The sequence below is a fragment of the Hordeum vulgare genome, chromosome 2H (assembly GCF_904849725.1).
Source record: "Hordeum vulgare subsp. vulgare chromosome 2H, MorexV3_pseudomolecules_assembly, whole genome shotgun sequence".
NCBI lineage: Eukaryota > Viridiplantae > Streptophyta > Magnoliopsida > Poales > Poaceae > Hordeum > Hordeum vulgare.
The window spans coordinates 638,631,354-638,648,270 of NC_058519.1; the positions used below are offsets into that span (position 1 = coordinate 638,631,354).

The 16,917-nt window shown below is 43.2% G+C and overlaps 1 protein-coding gene and 1 pseudogene across 4 annotated transcripts; one reads left to right on the forward strand and one right to left on the reverse strand.

Moving 5' to 3' along the window:
* Positions 1–7,177: 7,177 nt before the first annotated feature.
* LOC123431074 (SKP1-like protein 1) lies at positions 7,178–11,889 on the reverse strand. Of its 4 annotated transcripts, none has more exons than XM_045114891.1 (2): positions 11,866–11,889; positions 7,178–7,648 (listed from the first exon to the last, which is right to left on the reverse strand). In XM_045114891.1, the coding sequence occupies exons 1-2, from the start codon at positions 11,887–11,889 to the stop codon at positions 7,178–7,180; spliced, it is 495 nt and encodes a 164-aa protein (XP_044970826.1). The 4 variants fall into 4 exon arrangements, with proteins under 4 accessions (XP_044970826.1, XP_044970829.1, XP_044970828.1 ...); XM_045114894.1 differs by lacking the exon at positions 11,866–11,889 and adding an exon at positions 8,085–8,099 and having other exon boundaries at positions 7,178–7,645; XM_045114893.1 differs by lacking the exon at positions 11,866–11,889 and adding an exon at positions 7,863–7,877 and having other exon boundaries at positions 7,178–7,645.
* A 2,400-nt stretch (positions 11,890–14,289) lies between these two features.
* LOC123433762 lies at positions 14,290–14,418 on the forward strand (annotated as a pseudogene).
* Positions 14,419–16,917: the final 2,499 nt, after the last annotated feature.

Sequence of the window (16,917 nt, forward strand, 5' to 3'; positions counted from 1 at the left end):
CACAGACTGCATGTCGCATGGCTGCATGCTAGCTAGCTAATCTACTCTTGGACCATGCACTTGACATCAACTTGACCGTGGTTTTTGGTGATTTATGTTCCTTGCCTTATTTGATGATGATAGTTATCACTAGTAGAAAAAGGGGCTTCCATCCCAGCTCAATTTACACATTAGTCCCGGTTCCATTACGAACCGGGACTAATGTTAGCATTAGTCCCCGTTCGAACGGCAAGGGCGCCGGTCGGTCATTAGTCCCGGTTCAAAAGGGACCTTTAGTCCCGGTTCGTGTCTCGAACCGGGACTAAAGGGTTTGGAGGCTTTAGTCCTAGTTCGTGTCTTGAACCGGGACTAAAGGGTAGACCTTTAGTCCCGGTTCAAGACACGAACCGGGACTAAAGAGGTTTTGTATTTTTATTTTTTCTTGTTTTTAAATTTTATTTCTCTTTGTAATTTCTGTTTTAAATTGCTTATATCTTTTACGATATTTAATTTTTTTTCAGTGATTCTTTTTTGCATTAGATTCAAAATTTTGTCTAGTTTCTGTTTGTGCAATTAGTTTTAAAATTTGAATGGTTTAAATTTGAATTTGTTCAAATTTGCTTCAAACCCAAATTGTGAATAACTTGAGTTTACAAATAGTTTTTAATTTAATTCTTTTTTCTCCTAGTCATCTGTTAGATTGTTCTCACAGTAAGATTTATTTGGTTATTTTTAGAATAATTTAAATTTGGATTTTAATTAAAACAATATTGTTTTGCTTATATAGTTGTTTTAGTCATTTAATTGTTGTTTTTTATTATTTTTAGTTAGTACTTTCTGTAGATTTTAACATGTTATAGTATGGTGCATATTGAATGCATAAAAAGTCTGGAATTAAAATCATTTTAATAAAATGCCTTTGTAGCAGATGGGTTTTCATCTGAAACCTTGATACTTCGAAGGATGATCCAGTTTGTACACGAAGTGCATCCATTTTTTATCGTAACTCTCTCAATTTTTAGCACATGCCATGTGGGTGAAACTATGATACCATGCCAACTTTCAACCTTTTCAGAGTTCATTTGTAGTGCTTTTCAATTTCAGGGTCAATTAGCTCAAAAAAGTAAGTAAATGCATGAAAAATACCAAATGAAGTCAGAAAATATTGAAAATTTATGATGTGGCTTTAAATGGTGCATTTTAAACACACAAAAAGTATGGAGTTCAAATAAGTTCAAAAAAATGAAATCCCTTTGCAATAGATGAGTTTTCGTTCGAAACCCTAATACTTCGAAAGAGATTGTTCATTTTGTACACGAAGTGCATCCAGTTTTTGACGTAACCCTCTCAACTTTTTAGCACATGCTATGTGGGAGAAATGATGATACGATGCCAAGTTTCAACCTTTTCAGAGTTCATTTGTCGGGCTTTTCAATTTCAAGGTCACTTAGGTCAAGAAATCATTAAATGCATGAAAAATAGCAAATGAAGTTATAAAGGGTCGAAATTTAGGATGTGGTTTTGAATGGTTTATATTGAATGCACAAAATGCATAAAATGTCTGAAGTTGAAATAAGTAAAAAAATAAAATAAACAGACAGATCCTTTAGTCCCGGTCCGTGTTAAGACCCGTGACTAAAGGGCCTGCCCCTGAGGGCGCTCCGAGGCGCCCACGTGGAGCACCTTTGGTCCCGGCTTGAAACAGGGCCGAGACTAAAGGTTAGGCCTTTAGTCCCGCCTCTTTGGTCCCGGTTGGTGAACCGGGACTAACGCTCCTTACGGGCCGGGACTATAGGCCCTGTCCCCACTAGTGTATATATGTATCTGACCTATATTTCTCTCCATAACAACCCAGTATGTGTTGATAATTTTTGTCTGGTGGCTGGAGATACGGGGATCGAAGATGATTCAGTGACAGGAAGTAATACAAAAAAAAAACTCCAACAATAAAAAAATGTTCTTCCAAATAAGTAGTAAAAAGTAGCTAATCACGTATAAATGGATCCTCACAAAGTCTTCTAACGTTCCTTTTGCATTATTTATTTTTTCCTTTCATATATACTGTCATGCAGATCTCACACCCACCTTAAAAAGGAGTACCAAATCAAGGTGAAGGACTGGGGTAGTGGGTGCTATACTGTTTGCAGCTAACCTGGGGGCTTACATATATGTTCTGTAGACTAAGGAGACGATCATGTTGTAAAAACTAGCACCCTGGATGCAAGAGAGAAATTGTGAAGACTTCTTCAAATAATAAAAGTAGTGATGCACGACAAGTGGGAATTAACCTTCTTTCAAAAGAGTCAAAGTATCATGTGTAAGTATAACGTGGATGCCATGAAGAACTGTGTTCATATATAGGAAGGTGGATCATGTGATAGCACAACAGTACTGTGTTAGGTAGACTGACACATTATTAAGATTATGAAGAACTGTGTTATGATCAGATCGTGCTATATACTTTATGTGCAATGACATCACTCGGTAGACTGCCACATTATTAAGATTCCGATAAGATATACTATTTGTTAATTAGTACTACAACAGTAACTTTGTAAGAGCTAAGATTTTTAATATGTGAGCCAACAACACAAAGAAAATTATTTATATTAGTTGATATCATCAAATTGTATGTGTAATGACTAACATTGGGTGTTTTATGTAACGTAGATCATATCTATCATTCTTGGTACAACTTTGGTATTATTTCACTGCATAGTACTATAACATTATCATTAGTTTTTGAGCATATGTTATATGATATTGTTACTTTAAAAATGTCAGTTTATATAAATGATATTATATACTACCCGTGCAACGACTAGTATGTCTGGAGAACCAAAAGACTCACTCAAGCAACGAACCGTTAGTTCACAATCCTAAGATCTGACATGATTACGAACACGGCTCCGTTCTAAGCATTTCAACTTAGCTCCAGGAGCAATGAGACGACAAATTCGTCACACACGTACCTTGATTTTCAGGTGCTCTCTTTCATTGGCATCCTTGTTATACATGTGCTTGTGGTAGTCCATGATCTTGCAAACCGAAGGGTTTGATTTCCGGTGGACCTGTGCGGGTGGAGAGATGGTAACCATGAGACGGGTGGCATGTTCACTGGTTAATAATCCACACACTGACATCACACGAGTAAAACTGAGACGAGAGGAATGAAGATGAAGTTCATCTTATAAGGGTAAGTGTTCCCTGTGAAGAACATAAATAAGAGTGATTTCACCATGTATGTTGCGCCTACCTGCCTTATTTTTTACTCTTGAAATCAGAGGATCTTGAAAATTAATAAAGATAGTTACATACATACGACAGAGCTAAAGTCCAAAACTGAATGAAAAATATGTAACCAAAAATTTCATAGTTTATCAGATTCTGAAATCTCTAGGAGTTGATTCTTTTAGCCATTTGAAAATATCAGTTAGTAGGAAAGTAGTGTTAAGATAATACCCATGATTGATTACAAAAGAAACGTGCTTAGTTGAAGGATCAGCCTAATATTGAAAGAACCTTCTCATCTAGATAAATGAGCAAGCATACATCAGAGCAAAAGGAACTTGAAAGATTCGGAAAAAAATAAGATCTATACGAAGCAACTCTGTGGAGATGAGATAAACATTCATTAGCAGTAGTATTCCCAGAACTGTATTGCCTGGAAGTATATGCTACTACCTGTAGCAGTGGGTCGTCGTGGTCGTGCTTGAGCTCGGGCCAAATATCTTGGTCGCCCTAGGAGCAGACCACTGCCCCTCCTCCTGGAGAAGAGCAGGGCCGACGGCTAGGTGCACCCCTCCTCCTCCTCCTCGAGCTGGGCAAGGCCAAAACCCTCTGTCGTCGTCGTCGTCTCCACACCATGTTAACCTGCAGGAAAGGGGCGGATAGGAGAAAAAGGTGAAGATGAGAGGGTGGATCCACGCGAGGAAGGATGGGAAGGTCCTACCTATGCAATGCCGGTGATGGATTCTGTGAGCTTCACCTCGCCATTGCCGGTTCCGGCGAGTTCCGGCGGGGAAACCCTAGCCTCGGGCGCGGAGGAGGAGCCTGAGGCGCGAACCTGAACGGAGGGGAGGGAGGGGCGGGTCTGAGCTCGAGCCATCCCGAGTCCCATCACGTCCATGGAGTGGATCACGCCCAGATCTCGCAGTTTGTCACCATGAACAGGTTTATTTGGGCTGAATCAGGGACGCTGATGCCTTCCTCGAGGCGGTGAACAAACTCACCGGCAGATCTTGGGGATCAGCGCATGGATGGAGCTCGCCGGAACCAGCCGACGTGGGTGGCGGCGGAAGCGAGGAGCGAGGAGAAGGGACGTTGGTTGGGGGGAAGGCCAGGTTCACGAGAGAGAGAGAGAGATTGGTGCGCTGGGCTGCATCTTTTTTCCTTCCTCCTTTTTTTTTCTTTAGATGGATGGATGGATCGGTCGACGGTGGGATTGCTGGGAACAGATGGTTGGATGTTTGCCAAGTCATCAATCCGTGGCACAAATTATTCTACCAATAAAAATTAAGTATATGTAATTCTATGTGTTTTTATTTTGAGAATTGAGCATAGTTTTTACAAAAACGTTATACAACAACCGATTGATTTTCTCGGTTGTATCCGCCCGTCGGTTTTTAGGGAATTGATGAGTCAGGGACGGGACAAGCGGGGTGTGCATGGAGATCGGTCGACGGATGTTTTTGCAACTTGTTTGTTGTTTCAAAAATTAATGTGTCGGGCAGGCGACCGAACCACGCCAGAAGTTAGACCGGGCGGCTGGATCTCCTGCGCCCATGCAACCTCTGCCTAGGGCCGAAGCGGGCGGATCTTCTGCGGCGCCCATGCAGCTTCCCCTCGTTCGCTGGCCAACTGCCCCGAGCCATGTCTACGTGAGGCGCGACACGTCTGCCCCAGCAGCAACTTCTCCTCCTGGTGCCGGCGCGCACCTCGAAGAGGATACTGTCCAGAGAGGATCAGCTCCAGGATCCTCTGTACAGGCATCTCCATCAGCAGAAAATGATGCTGATTTTTCCTAACCGCCACAGACACGTCTCCAAAAAGGGGTAATTAAGGCTGTCAACTACAAGCACATCACAAAGTTTGGTTGGGCATGCTCCACAGGTGAATCTCGTACCCTTCAAGAGGCTTTTGCTGACACTAGATGGAAACAAGCAATGGAGGAGGAGCACATGGCTCTTCAGAGAAATAAAACATGGCATCTTGTTCCCCCACAGCAAGGTAAAAATTTAATTGATTGCAAGTGGGTTTTCAGGATCAAAAGAAAGTCTGATGGAACTATAGATCGTTACAAAGCTAGGTTTGTTGCAAAGGGTTTCAAACAAAGATATGGTATAGATTATGAAGATACCTTTAGCCCTGTTGTAAAAGCAACAACCATTCGCTTTGTTTTATCCATTGTTGTTTCCAAGGGATGGTGTCTTAAACAACTAGATGTGCAGAATGTGTTTCTTCATGGCGTTCTGGAAGAGGATGTGTATATGAGACAACCTCCTGGGTTTGAAGACAAAACTTTACCTTATCATGTGTGCAAACTTGATAAAGCTCTTTATGGCTTGAAACAAGCTCCTAGGGCTTGGTACTCACGCCTCAGTCACAAATTACAAACTCTTGGATTTGCTCCATCTAAGTCTGATACATCATTGTTTATTTACAAGCAGTCAAACACATATATATTTGTGCTTATCTATGTTGATGACATCATTATTACTAGCTCTTCCAATGAGGCAATTGCAGGCCTTCTTAAAGATTTAAAAGCTGAATTTGCTTTGAAAGATCTAGGAGACATGCATTATTTCTTGGGAATTGAGGTCAAGAAAACTGGAGATGACCTTCATCTATCTCAAGAGAAGTATGCTGCTGATCTAGTAAAAAGAGCTGGATTACAGGGATGCAAACCATCACTAACACCCTTATCTAGCTATGAAAAACTAGCTCTCACTGAAGGAATTCTTTTGAATCAAGAGGATAGCACTAACTACTGAAGTCTGATAGGTGCACTTCAGTACTTGACTCTTACAAGGCCAGATATTTCCTTTGCTGTTAATAAAGTATGTCAGTTCCTTCATGCTCCCACTGATATTCATTGGACTGCTGCCAAGCGTATAGTTAGATATGTGAAAAATACCTTGGGCACTGGTCTTACATTCAGCAAATCTTCATCTACTCTAGTGAGTGCATTTTCTGATTCAGATTGGGCAGGTTGTGTGGATGAGAGACGATCAACTGGTGGTTTTGCTGTATTCTTTGGACCTAACCTTATTTCTTGACTATGACTGACCTTACGAGGCTGATTCAAATGAATCAGCTTGTGAGCACAAGCTGTTCTTGTAATACAGAGCAGTGAGTCAGGCAATTAAGCAGATTTATTACAAAACCACAATGAATATAAGATGTGAAGACGACTAAGGTGTAAAACAGAACTTCCTTTTCTGCATCCTCACATCAACAATAGAAAAGGAAGACAAGATGAACTGTGCTTGGATGAAACAAATTTTCATGAGGTGAGCGAAAAAATGGGAAGGTAAACTAGATCTATACTAGTACATTCCTTCTACACCCTGAACATAAAATCTTCCCCGAAAATAACTGTTGTCAAATAGCATTTCTGTGATTTTAATTATTCCTAAACTATCAATCGATGCATAAGCTACGTGAAAGATCTTTTCTCTTGTCAGCTTCTCTCCAAACAGCGATTGGAACAAACCGAACAACAAATCTCAATGATGCCTTAATTAGTGGATGAGACAATTCTCCTCTCTTAATTAGTGGATGAGACAAAGCTTATGCCTCTGTTTAAAAAAAGTATATAAAGATAGTTGACTATAGTTCTTCTATCACGCGCTCAAAGGTCAGTGTATCAGTTTGCTTCGTTATGGTTTGATGATGGTATATGTCCTTTCTTTTGGTAATCTCAAATCACACGGCGTACATCGTCTAAAGATACTAATTAAGGGAGCATCCACTTCAAGTAAATATTTTTTCTAAAAAATGTTTGGGATGTGGACATGATGAATACTGAGAACTACTAATTAAACCTAGTAGCACTGCCTACATACATGCATACTCTTGTTCTCTACGATGTTCAACGACCCAACAAGTGCGGAAGAATTACAATGACGTAACAGAACCGCCTATATATGCTTCTCTACTCAAAAGCCCACTGGTTCTCCTTGCGAATCTCGGCCTCCTACTCCGGTGTGAAGTCATTCTCGATGTTGAAGGTCTTGCGGATCTCCTCAGGAGTCTTGCCCTTGATCATGTCGGCGACAGTCTGGCAAGTGAGGTCCAGTAATCCCTTGATGTCAAGATAATTTGCAGCCAGGATAAGGTCGTAGAGGGTGGCCTGGTCGACCTTGATGAACTCGGCGTCCCAGCTCTTCATGTCCACGGTGGGGGCTGGCGCCGCGGCTGGGGCAGAGGTGGAGGAGTTGGCGGCGGCGTCGGCGACGGGGGAGTCGGCCGGCATTGGTCTGGCCTGCACGTGCTGGTTGCAGTATTCGATGACCTTGGAGAGGATCTTCGTGTTGACGTTGGGGAGCGGGATGGCGTTGTCGGCGCAATCGTCCTCGATCATGTGGCGGAGGGTCTGCGACTCCATGGCGGTTGTCTTGTCCACGATGAACTCCTCGCCGTCCGAGCTCTTGAGCGTGATCTTCTTCTCGCCCTCCGCGGCCGCCATTGATCCGAGGATTAGGAGCCGAAAGCGATACGATCGAAACACTAGCGAAACCTAGCGAGTAAAGCTGCGGCGTAAGCGACGATCAACGATGGGTGCCTTTTTGCGTGTTGGGGTGGGGCTGGGAACCGGCCGGGGCTATTTATTGGGGCGGGGGGAGTAGAATCGCGTTCGTGTATTCATCAAGAAGTGGAACTCGGATCGTATTCATCAAGGAGTAGAACTCGGATTGACTCGGTCGTGTTTGAGTCCCGCGTCATGGCGTTTCCTTTCCTGTCGTCAACGTGTCTGCTACTGCTACTGCTGAATTTGGAGATTCTATATAGGCAATGCATGGACGTAGAGTTCTCTTGGCCTAGAACTCGTTCCAGCTGGTTTTTTGGGCACTGATAGGCTCCGGCGCATCAAGGAGAAGAACTCGGATCGTATTCATCTTCATCAGGGATTTGACTCCGCGTCGTGGCGTCTGGTCTAGTTAACAGGTCTGCTTCTTAAAGAAAAAGTTAACATGCATGTGTCTGCTACTGCTAGTTCATTTCTAAATTCTATAGGCAAAGTTAATATAAGTTAAGTTTTTTGCAGATGATACTATGTTGTTTTTTCAAGCCTCAAGAGCACAAGCTGAAAAAGTTAAATATGCCACTACAGGAATAAACACAGCTGCCGATGGCCACCGTCGGCGTAGATGATGCTATATATGCTGACGGCCTTGGTAAGACCATAGGTGTAAGAAAGCCGTAGGCGTATCTCCATCTATGCCGACGATGACCGTAGGCGTAGATAGGTCGTTGGCGTATCGAGATCTATGCCTACGGGCACCGTCGGCATAGACAGGCCATCCGCGTACATGTGACGTAGTAAACACGCGGATGGACGGTGGACTGATGCCGTTAGACCTACGCCGACGTTCTAACGGAGGCCATCGGCGTAGCTATGCCGACGGCCATACCGTCGGCGTAGTTGTCCACGTCATCGATCCGCTACTCGTGGCGCGTCATCGATCCATGACGCGTGGTTGGCCAATCCGGTCGATGCACGCATAGGTATGCCGACGGTTTTGCTGTCGGCATATCTTTTTTCTTTTTTTTATATGTTTGCTAAATACAAGCCATATATTTCTATTTTTTTTTTAAATCTGTTTTCTAGCATATCTTTTTTTTAATCTAAACATAACTTATATATCGATTTGGTGTGACCGCAAGCACCTCACACTCGGCTCGGGGTGTGCCCCCCTCACGGGTGTCCTTGCCGTCGTGTCACACACGGGGGAAACAACCACATCGGGCCGACACGGAGGGAATCTTGGGGTGGGTTGGGCCGGGACCGTGTTCGGGGCTGTATCTATGGGCTTGGCCGGAGAAGGAGGGATGAGGGAGGAGGGGGAGGAGGGCTGCCGGCAGAGGGCTTGACCGGAGGAGTAGGGATGAGGGAGGAGGGGGAGACCGAAGGAGGAGGGAGGGGCGCGGAGGGCGACGAGCGACGGGAAAGGGCGGCGGCGGCGGATGAGGTGGGTGCATGGGAGAGTGAGATTGGAGAGGGGATTAGGAGGGGCGGCCGGTTGGATAAGTTGGAGAATGTAGACTTAGCAATAGCGCTCGTTTCAAGAGAGTGCTACTGCTATTAAACTTAGAAGTAGTGCTTTACACAAGCGCACGCTGCTGCTAATGCTACCGTCGGTAGCCTCGTTGGGCCTCCTTTAGCAGTAGCGCTGGAAATACATCCAGCGCTACTTCTATGGATCCTAGTAGTAGCACTTTATGTTTGCAGCGCTACTGCTAAGTAGCAGCAGTGCTTACTATATTCTAGCGCTACTGCTAGGCTCCTACCTATAAGCTTTTTCCTACTAGTGTACGCGGGGGGTAGCAAACACGCCAGGTCTTGTGGTGGGCCCTCCTACGTGTGTGGAAGCGTGGTGGTAGGCGCGAGCACCCGACACGCGGCTCCGTGGGTGTGCCCCCCCTCGCGGGCGTCGCTGTCGTCGTGTCACGAAGGGGGGAAACAGCCACGTCGGGCCGACACGTAGATATAAAACTCACAAACGATGTCCTCATGTTTATGTATAGATAAGACACAATTTAATTAATGAATTTTTTAAGAAAAATGTATAAAAAGTATATATGAATAAACAATATTAAAAAAATGGATGTAGATACGCCGACGGTTAAGCCGTCGGCATATCCCCCTGCCACGTCCCGATCCACAGAATTGAGTAGGCCGTGTGGGGTCCGAAGCTATGCCGACGACATATATTTTGTTATCCTCTCTAGCCGCATCGCCCTCAACTCATTTCCCCCATCTAGCCGAGACATGCCTCCACACCCACGCCGCCGCCGCCACCGCCTCCACCTGCCCTCGCCTTCGCCCGTGCCCCTGCCCTCCTCCTCTACCCGCGCCGCCGCCGTCTTCGCCCGCACCACCGCCTCCCTCGAGGACCCATCCCCACGTGTTCCCCGCCTCGGCCACCTCGTCCCCGCCCCCGCCACACCGTCGCCCTGCCACGACCACCTTTTCCCCGCCCCGACCGCCCTCGCCCCAGCTGCCCCGCGTGCGGCTGACCCTCCACCCCCCCCCCCCCCCGAGCCGGCCCTGCCCCACGGTGAGTTCCCTCCCTCTCCGTGGCATTTTTTTGTTAATTTAGTTGTTGTCCATAGTTATGTAATTAGATGGATGGATGCATTATGTATGATGATAGTTAGATGATAGATGATTTGATGATAGTTAGAAATTTGAGAAATGCAATTTTTTTTAACAAGAATGCGAGAAATGCAAATGTATGATGATAGTTAGATGATAGATGATGATGATAGTTAGAAATATGACAAGTGCAAGAAATTTAACAAGAATGCAAGAAATGCAAATGATATTAGTGTCATCTTCTTTGAGTTGTGGACGTCTATGTGACATTTAGTTTCTAAAATAGTTATGTGAGATGTTGTTAAGTAGCTATGTGAGATTTGCTCCAAAATTGGGATATGATAAGTGGTTATTTCATCGTTATGATCTTGCTAAAAAAAATTGAAGGACAACAATCGACACTTGACAAAATATGATTTTTTTCATAGTTTAAAGTGTCAATGCTTAATGTGAGGTGTTGACCTAATTTTGTTCACTCGGTGGAATTAGCATGATTTCTGGTGTTCCATCTTCGTGGAGTGATCATCGACGTTGGAGGTGTTGGTCCACAATCGTCCCTCCTCTGATCGACTACATCCTCTACATTGAAGGGTGAGCAACAATTCCAGCACCTCGTCCACTTTTTTTCCAAGTCACTAGATTTCATTTTCACATCAAGTCGCTTAACCTAGGCGTCTCCCGTTCGAAAGGGTTGCATCGATAAATATGCATTCAATTGCATATTTATCACCGCAGCTCTTTCGGATTGTCCAGCGTTTTCCATGGACAACCCGAGGATGTGTAGATTTGGTATGTTGTCCATGCTCTACCCCGTTCCGAGACAGGATTTCGGCGACGCCTCCCCGTTGTTCTCCGGATGCACATTCTCCCGGCATTTTGCCGAGACATGTATTTAGAGAACAACGGGGAGGTGTTGCCGAAATTCTATCTCAGAATGGGGTAGAGCATGAAAAACGTACTCAATCTACACATTCTCGGGTGGGATTGGGACCCATCTTTACCTATTAGAGATGTAGGTTGATTAAATGTCGTTTCTCGTCAACCCTATGAAAAATAAAACATTGATGTGACTAATTTAAATAAATCCTTAATTTTGTTGTGTGGCTCTAATAAAGCAGAGATGGCAGATAATCAGTGGATGTATAGTGGGTTTTTCCGTCGGAATCAAGTAACAACAGAGTGGGTTGAAAAAACTGATGTGTTTTTGAAAGAGATACACCATAGTCCAATGAGGATGGTGCCAGAATGCCCATGTGCCAAATGTGTAAGAAATGTATGCGCAGAGATAAGAGTGAGATGACTAATCACCTTCGCACGCATGGATTTATGCCAAACTTTAATATGCCCATAAACTTTGCCCAGCGGGACCGTGGTAGAAAGGAGGTGATACGACAACGCATCGCTGGTTATGAAGACGATGGGGTTAGAGACATGCTACATGATGTCTTTGCTGCACAACCGACACCTCCGTCACATTCAACGAATGAACCGGAGGAGCGAGAGGAAATCGCAAAGGCCTTCCTGGATATCTTGGCCTCGTCAAAGAAACCTCTTTATGAGGGTGCCAAGCTCTCTGTGCTGGAAGCCATATCACACCTGATGACAGTCAAGGCCGAGTACGGCTGTAGCCAAGGTTGCTTGGAAGCATTTATGGAAATATGGGCTAACAGCATCCCTAAGGGCCATGAACTGCCGAAAACCATGTACGCTACAAAGAAAATAATGGAGGCGCTCTCCATGGATTATGAGAAAATACATGTTTGTCCAAAGAATTGGCTTTTGTTTATGCATAAGTGTGGGAGTGACAACTACTGTAGGAAGTGCGGTTCCTCTCGGTATCTTGAGGTGGTCGATAAGCAGGGTCAGAAGAAGCAGCTACAAATCCATGTGAAGGTTCTTCGGTATCTACATTTAATAGAAAGACTGCACCACCTTTTCATCACCGAGGAGTCTACCAAAATGATGAAGTGGCACAAGGAAGAGAAAAAGTACAATCCAAATAAAATTGTACATCCATCAGAAGATGAAGCATGGAAGTCATTCGATACAGAATACCCTGAGGAAGCATCTGAGGTTGGGAATCAAAGAATTGTTATATCAGGTGATGGGTTCAATCTATATGGTATGTCGTCTAATCCATACAGCTGCTGGCCCGTGTTTGTTATTCCGCTCAATCTGCCTCCCGGCGCCATAATGCAATCGCAAGACTATGATCCTGTCGCTTATAATTTCAGGGCCTGGATATCCGGGGAAGAATTTAAGTGTGTTTATGCAGCCGTTGGTGGATGATTTACACCATTCTTGGTACTTCTACGATACTACAGAGACTAATGCTTGCATTCGGTATGCATTGGCAGACTCACAAAGAGGCAGGTGAAATGTTCGAACTATCACGGTCCATCTAGGAGCATACAACTGATCTGATGAGGCTGATTCGAATCAAACAGCTTGTGAGCACAGTCTGTTCTAGCTATAAGAAAGCAGTAAACGACCCAGGCTCTTATTTGTGACCCTAGCAGTTATGCAGATTCGTTTCAAAATAATAACAGAGATAAAATTATAGCTGTGAAGATGACTAAAAATCTAAAAGAAAAAAACTAGGGCCGAGAAGGGGGGCATATTCATATAAGCATTTGCAGCTCAGATTGTACATAATCGAGAGTTTACAAGCAAAATGGAACGAATTATCAGGGGCCACATACATAGTATACAGAATTACAGGCTGAACCGTAGAAGAAAAATAGCATCTGTCCAGAATAGCACCTGTCCCAATCGTAATATTGATCTCAACTGAATGTGAGTGAAACATGTTACTGCAAACATAAATAAGCCGAGTCCTGGAAAACTAGGATCATACAAAAGTGGTAGCTTTGTGTTGCAGGATTTCCTATATTACCTAAGTAGTCTAACAAACTTCTAACTTATGTTGGTCTGAACAAAAAACTCTGAAGTTATACCACCAAAGGAAAACGAATCAGCGGTCTTGGCAGTCACAATCAACAAACTGGGTATGCCCTCTACCATCATACAGAGATCAATGCTTACACTTGGCATGTATTGGAGACTCGGAAAGAGGCAGGTGAAATGTTTAAACTATCTTAAAAAGGAAAGAAAAACTACCTCACCCATGACTGACCTTACGAGGCTGATTCAAATGAATCAGCTTGTGAGCACAAGCTGTTCTTGTAATACAGAGCAGTGAGTCAGGCAATTATGCAGATTTATTACAAAACCACAATGAATATTGTTAAACCGATTGAGATATTGTGTGTAGATAGGATACTTGTGTACGAAGTTAGAATAGATATTCGGTTAGGATTTATCTCTAGTTTAAACCTAATAGCTCTATCTCTATCTCATTGTATTCAAACTACTTGTACGCATATCTCAGGGTTGCGCTTGCTATATAAACATGAAACCGTCGCCCTAACCGGAACGACGCTTCTAGCTATTTCTACATGGTAATCAGAGCCCATCTCTTCCATCGCATCTAGAGTTTAGTCACAGCTATCATGGCCACCTCCGCCGCCGCCAACTCTGGTCTCTCTGGCCAAGTCACCGAGCGGCTTACCCGAGCAAACTACATCCTATGGCGATCTCAGATCGTCCCGCAGCTCAGAGGTGCTGGTTACTTCGGATATGTGGATGGAGCCACACCGGAGCCAGCCAAGGAGGTCGTCACCAAGGACAAGGACGGGAAGGATACATTCATCCTTAACCCTCTCCACTCCATCTGGTTTTGAGAGGATCAACACGTACTAGGTTACCTGCTGAACAATCTGTCTAAAGAGGTTCTGGTGCAGGTCACATCAATCTCCCATGCGCATGAACTTTGGACAACACTGGCTAGCATGTTTTCCTCCCAGTCGCTGTCCAAGGTGAACAACATCCGCATCTCTCTCGCTAATGCACAGAAGGGGACGCAAACGGTGGCCGCCTACTTCGCGCATATGCGATCACTCGCCGACGAACTTGCCGCGACGGCGAAACCTCTTCCCGATGACGAGTTGATCTCGTACATCCTCGCTGGACTCGACATGGAGTACCAGTCGCTTGTCTCTGCCCTCGACGCACGCATCACGCCGGTCTCCTTCGAAGAGCTCTATGCCCAGATGAGCAACCTCGACCAACGTGTCGCGCTCTACCAGGGCACAGGCTCTGGCAGTGGATTCAAATCCTCTGCCAATGCTGCTTCACGTGGTCGAGGCGGTGGCAACTCTCGCTACCGTGGATCGCCGCGCAAAGGGAACACTACAAGGAATTTGCTCAATCATGATGCTCAATTTTGGTCACTGGAAGGTCATTGTTATTATTTTATGACCATGTTATGACCAAATTTGGGAGGTCAACAGTTGGCCGTCAAGAATGAAGAAAGCTGACCTTTATGATATTTTGGCCATTAGATCTACGACGGAAATGTTTTGGTCGTTAAATGTATGACCAAAATTTTGGTCATGGCCATGTGCCTAAACCACGTACGATCCTACATGGCAAGACGACGTGGCACGCTGAAGTGTCGCTTGTGGTGACGTGGAATCCACATGTGATCTGACATGGCATGATTTTCCTGATCAGTTCTACATGGGCCAGACCTAATAGTTTGACCCATTTATTTTTAAGGCCATACTCATTTCGGCCCAATTATTAGGTTCAAGCCCATTTATTTTTACGGCCATAATCTGTTCAACACAATTATTTGGTCAAATAGTGTCCATAATCTGTTCGAACAAATAATTTGGTTTAAATAGTCGAGTTGGATTACTTCTAGGCCTTAATTTGCAAAGTTCTGGTACACAAAAGCACGTTTCTGAGATAGGCCCATCAACCAATTATTTATGCACAAAAATAAAATAATTTACAAATACACCGTATCACAAAAAATACATTAATTTACAATCAGCCTGACATGTCCCAATGATCATGTTCTTGGTGAAATCACGGTGTCAATGACTCTACGGGAGTACTTGGTGGTCTTGAAACTTCCAGGAGTATTTGAACCTATTGGAGCTGACAACTACCTGCACAGACCAAATTAAGGGTGCTGAAAAGAGTTAACAAACTCAATACTAATGAATGAATTATAGTGATAATTTAAAATAATAACAAAACTAAACCATTGGTAATTAAACAATCTAGTATACAACTGGCAGTGAAGCAGGACTAAAACCTGAAACTAAATAACAGATAAAAACTAGACTACTTCGTGTGATTCTCAACCAAGTCAAAACAAATAGAATTGTTAATTCAATCCAACTTTTTTAGATTTAGTTTGCTTAAATGACAGATTAAACGTTGAAAAGCAAGTACTAAATCTGAAGAACAGGTAGAAATAGATCTACATCCTTTTTTTTATTACTAAATCATATTTTGTTGCATATCTATTTTGGCTCCATAAGGACATCAACTTGACCTTGCATTTCCTACAGAAACCTGCAGGCACAGACTGCATGTCGCATGGCTGCATGCTAGCTAGCTAATCTACTCTTGGACCATGCACTTGACATCAACTTGACCGTGGTTTTTGGTGATTTATGTTCCTTGCCTTATTTGATGATGATAGTTATCACTAGTAGAAAAAGGGGCTTTCATCCCAGCTCAATTTACACATTAGTCCCGGTTCCATTACGAACCGGGACTAATGTTAGCATTAGTCCCCGTTCGAACGGCAAGGGCGCCGGTCGGTCATTAGTCCCGGTTCAAAAGGGACCTTTAGTCCCGGTTCGTGTCTCGAACCGGGACTAAAGGGTTTGGAGGCTTTAGTCCTGGTTCGTGTCTTGAACCGGGACTAAAGGGTAGACCTTTAGTCCCGGTTCAAGACACGAACCGGGACTAAAGAGGTTTTGTATTTTTATTTTTTCTTGTTTTTAAATTTTATTTCTCTTTGTAATTTCTGTTTTAAATTGCTTATATCTTTTACGATATTTAATTTTTTTTCAGTGATTCTTTTTTGCATTAGATTCAAAATTTTGTCTAGTTTCTGTTTGTGCAATTAGTTTTAAAATTTGAATGGTTTAAATTTAAATTTGTTCAAATTTGCTTCAAACCCAAATTGTGAATAACTTGAGTTTACAAATAGTTTTTAATTTAATTCTTTTTTCTCCTAGTCATCTGTTAGATTGTTCTCACAGTAAGATTTATTTGGTTATTTTTAGAATAATTTAAATTTGTATTTTAATTAAAACAATATTGTTTTGCTTATATAGTTGTTTTAGTCATTTAATTGTTGTTTTTTATTATTTTTAGTTAGTACTTTCTGTAGATTTTAACATGTTATAGTATGGTGCATATTGAATGCATAAAAAGTCTGGAATTAAAATCATTTTAATAAAATGCCTTTGTAGCAGATGGGTTTTCATCTGAAACCTTGATACTTTGAAGGATGATCCAGTTTGTACACGAAGTGCATCCATTTTTTATCGTAACTCTCTCAATTTTTAGCACATGCCATGTGGGTGAAACTATGATACCATGCCAACTTTCAACCTTTTCAGAGTTCATTTGTAGTGCTTTTCAATTTCAGGGTCAATTAGCTCAAAAAAGTAAGTAAATGCATGAAAAATACCAAATGAAGTCAGAAAATATTGAAAATTTATGATGTGGCTTTAAATGGTGCATTT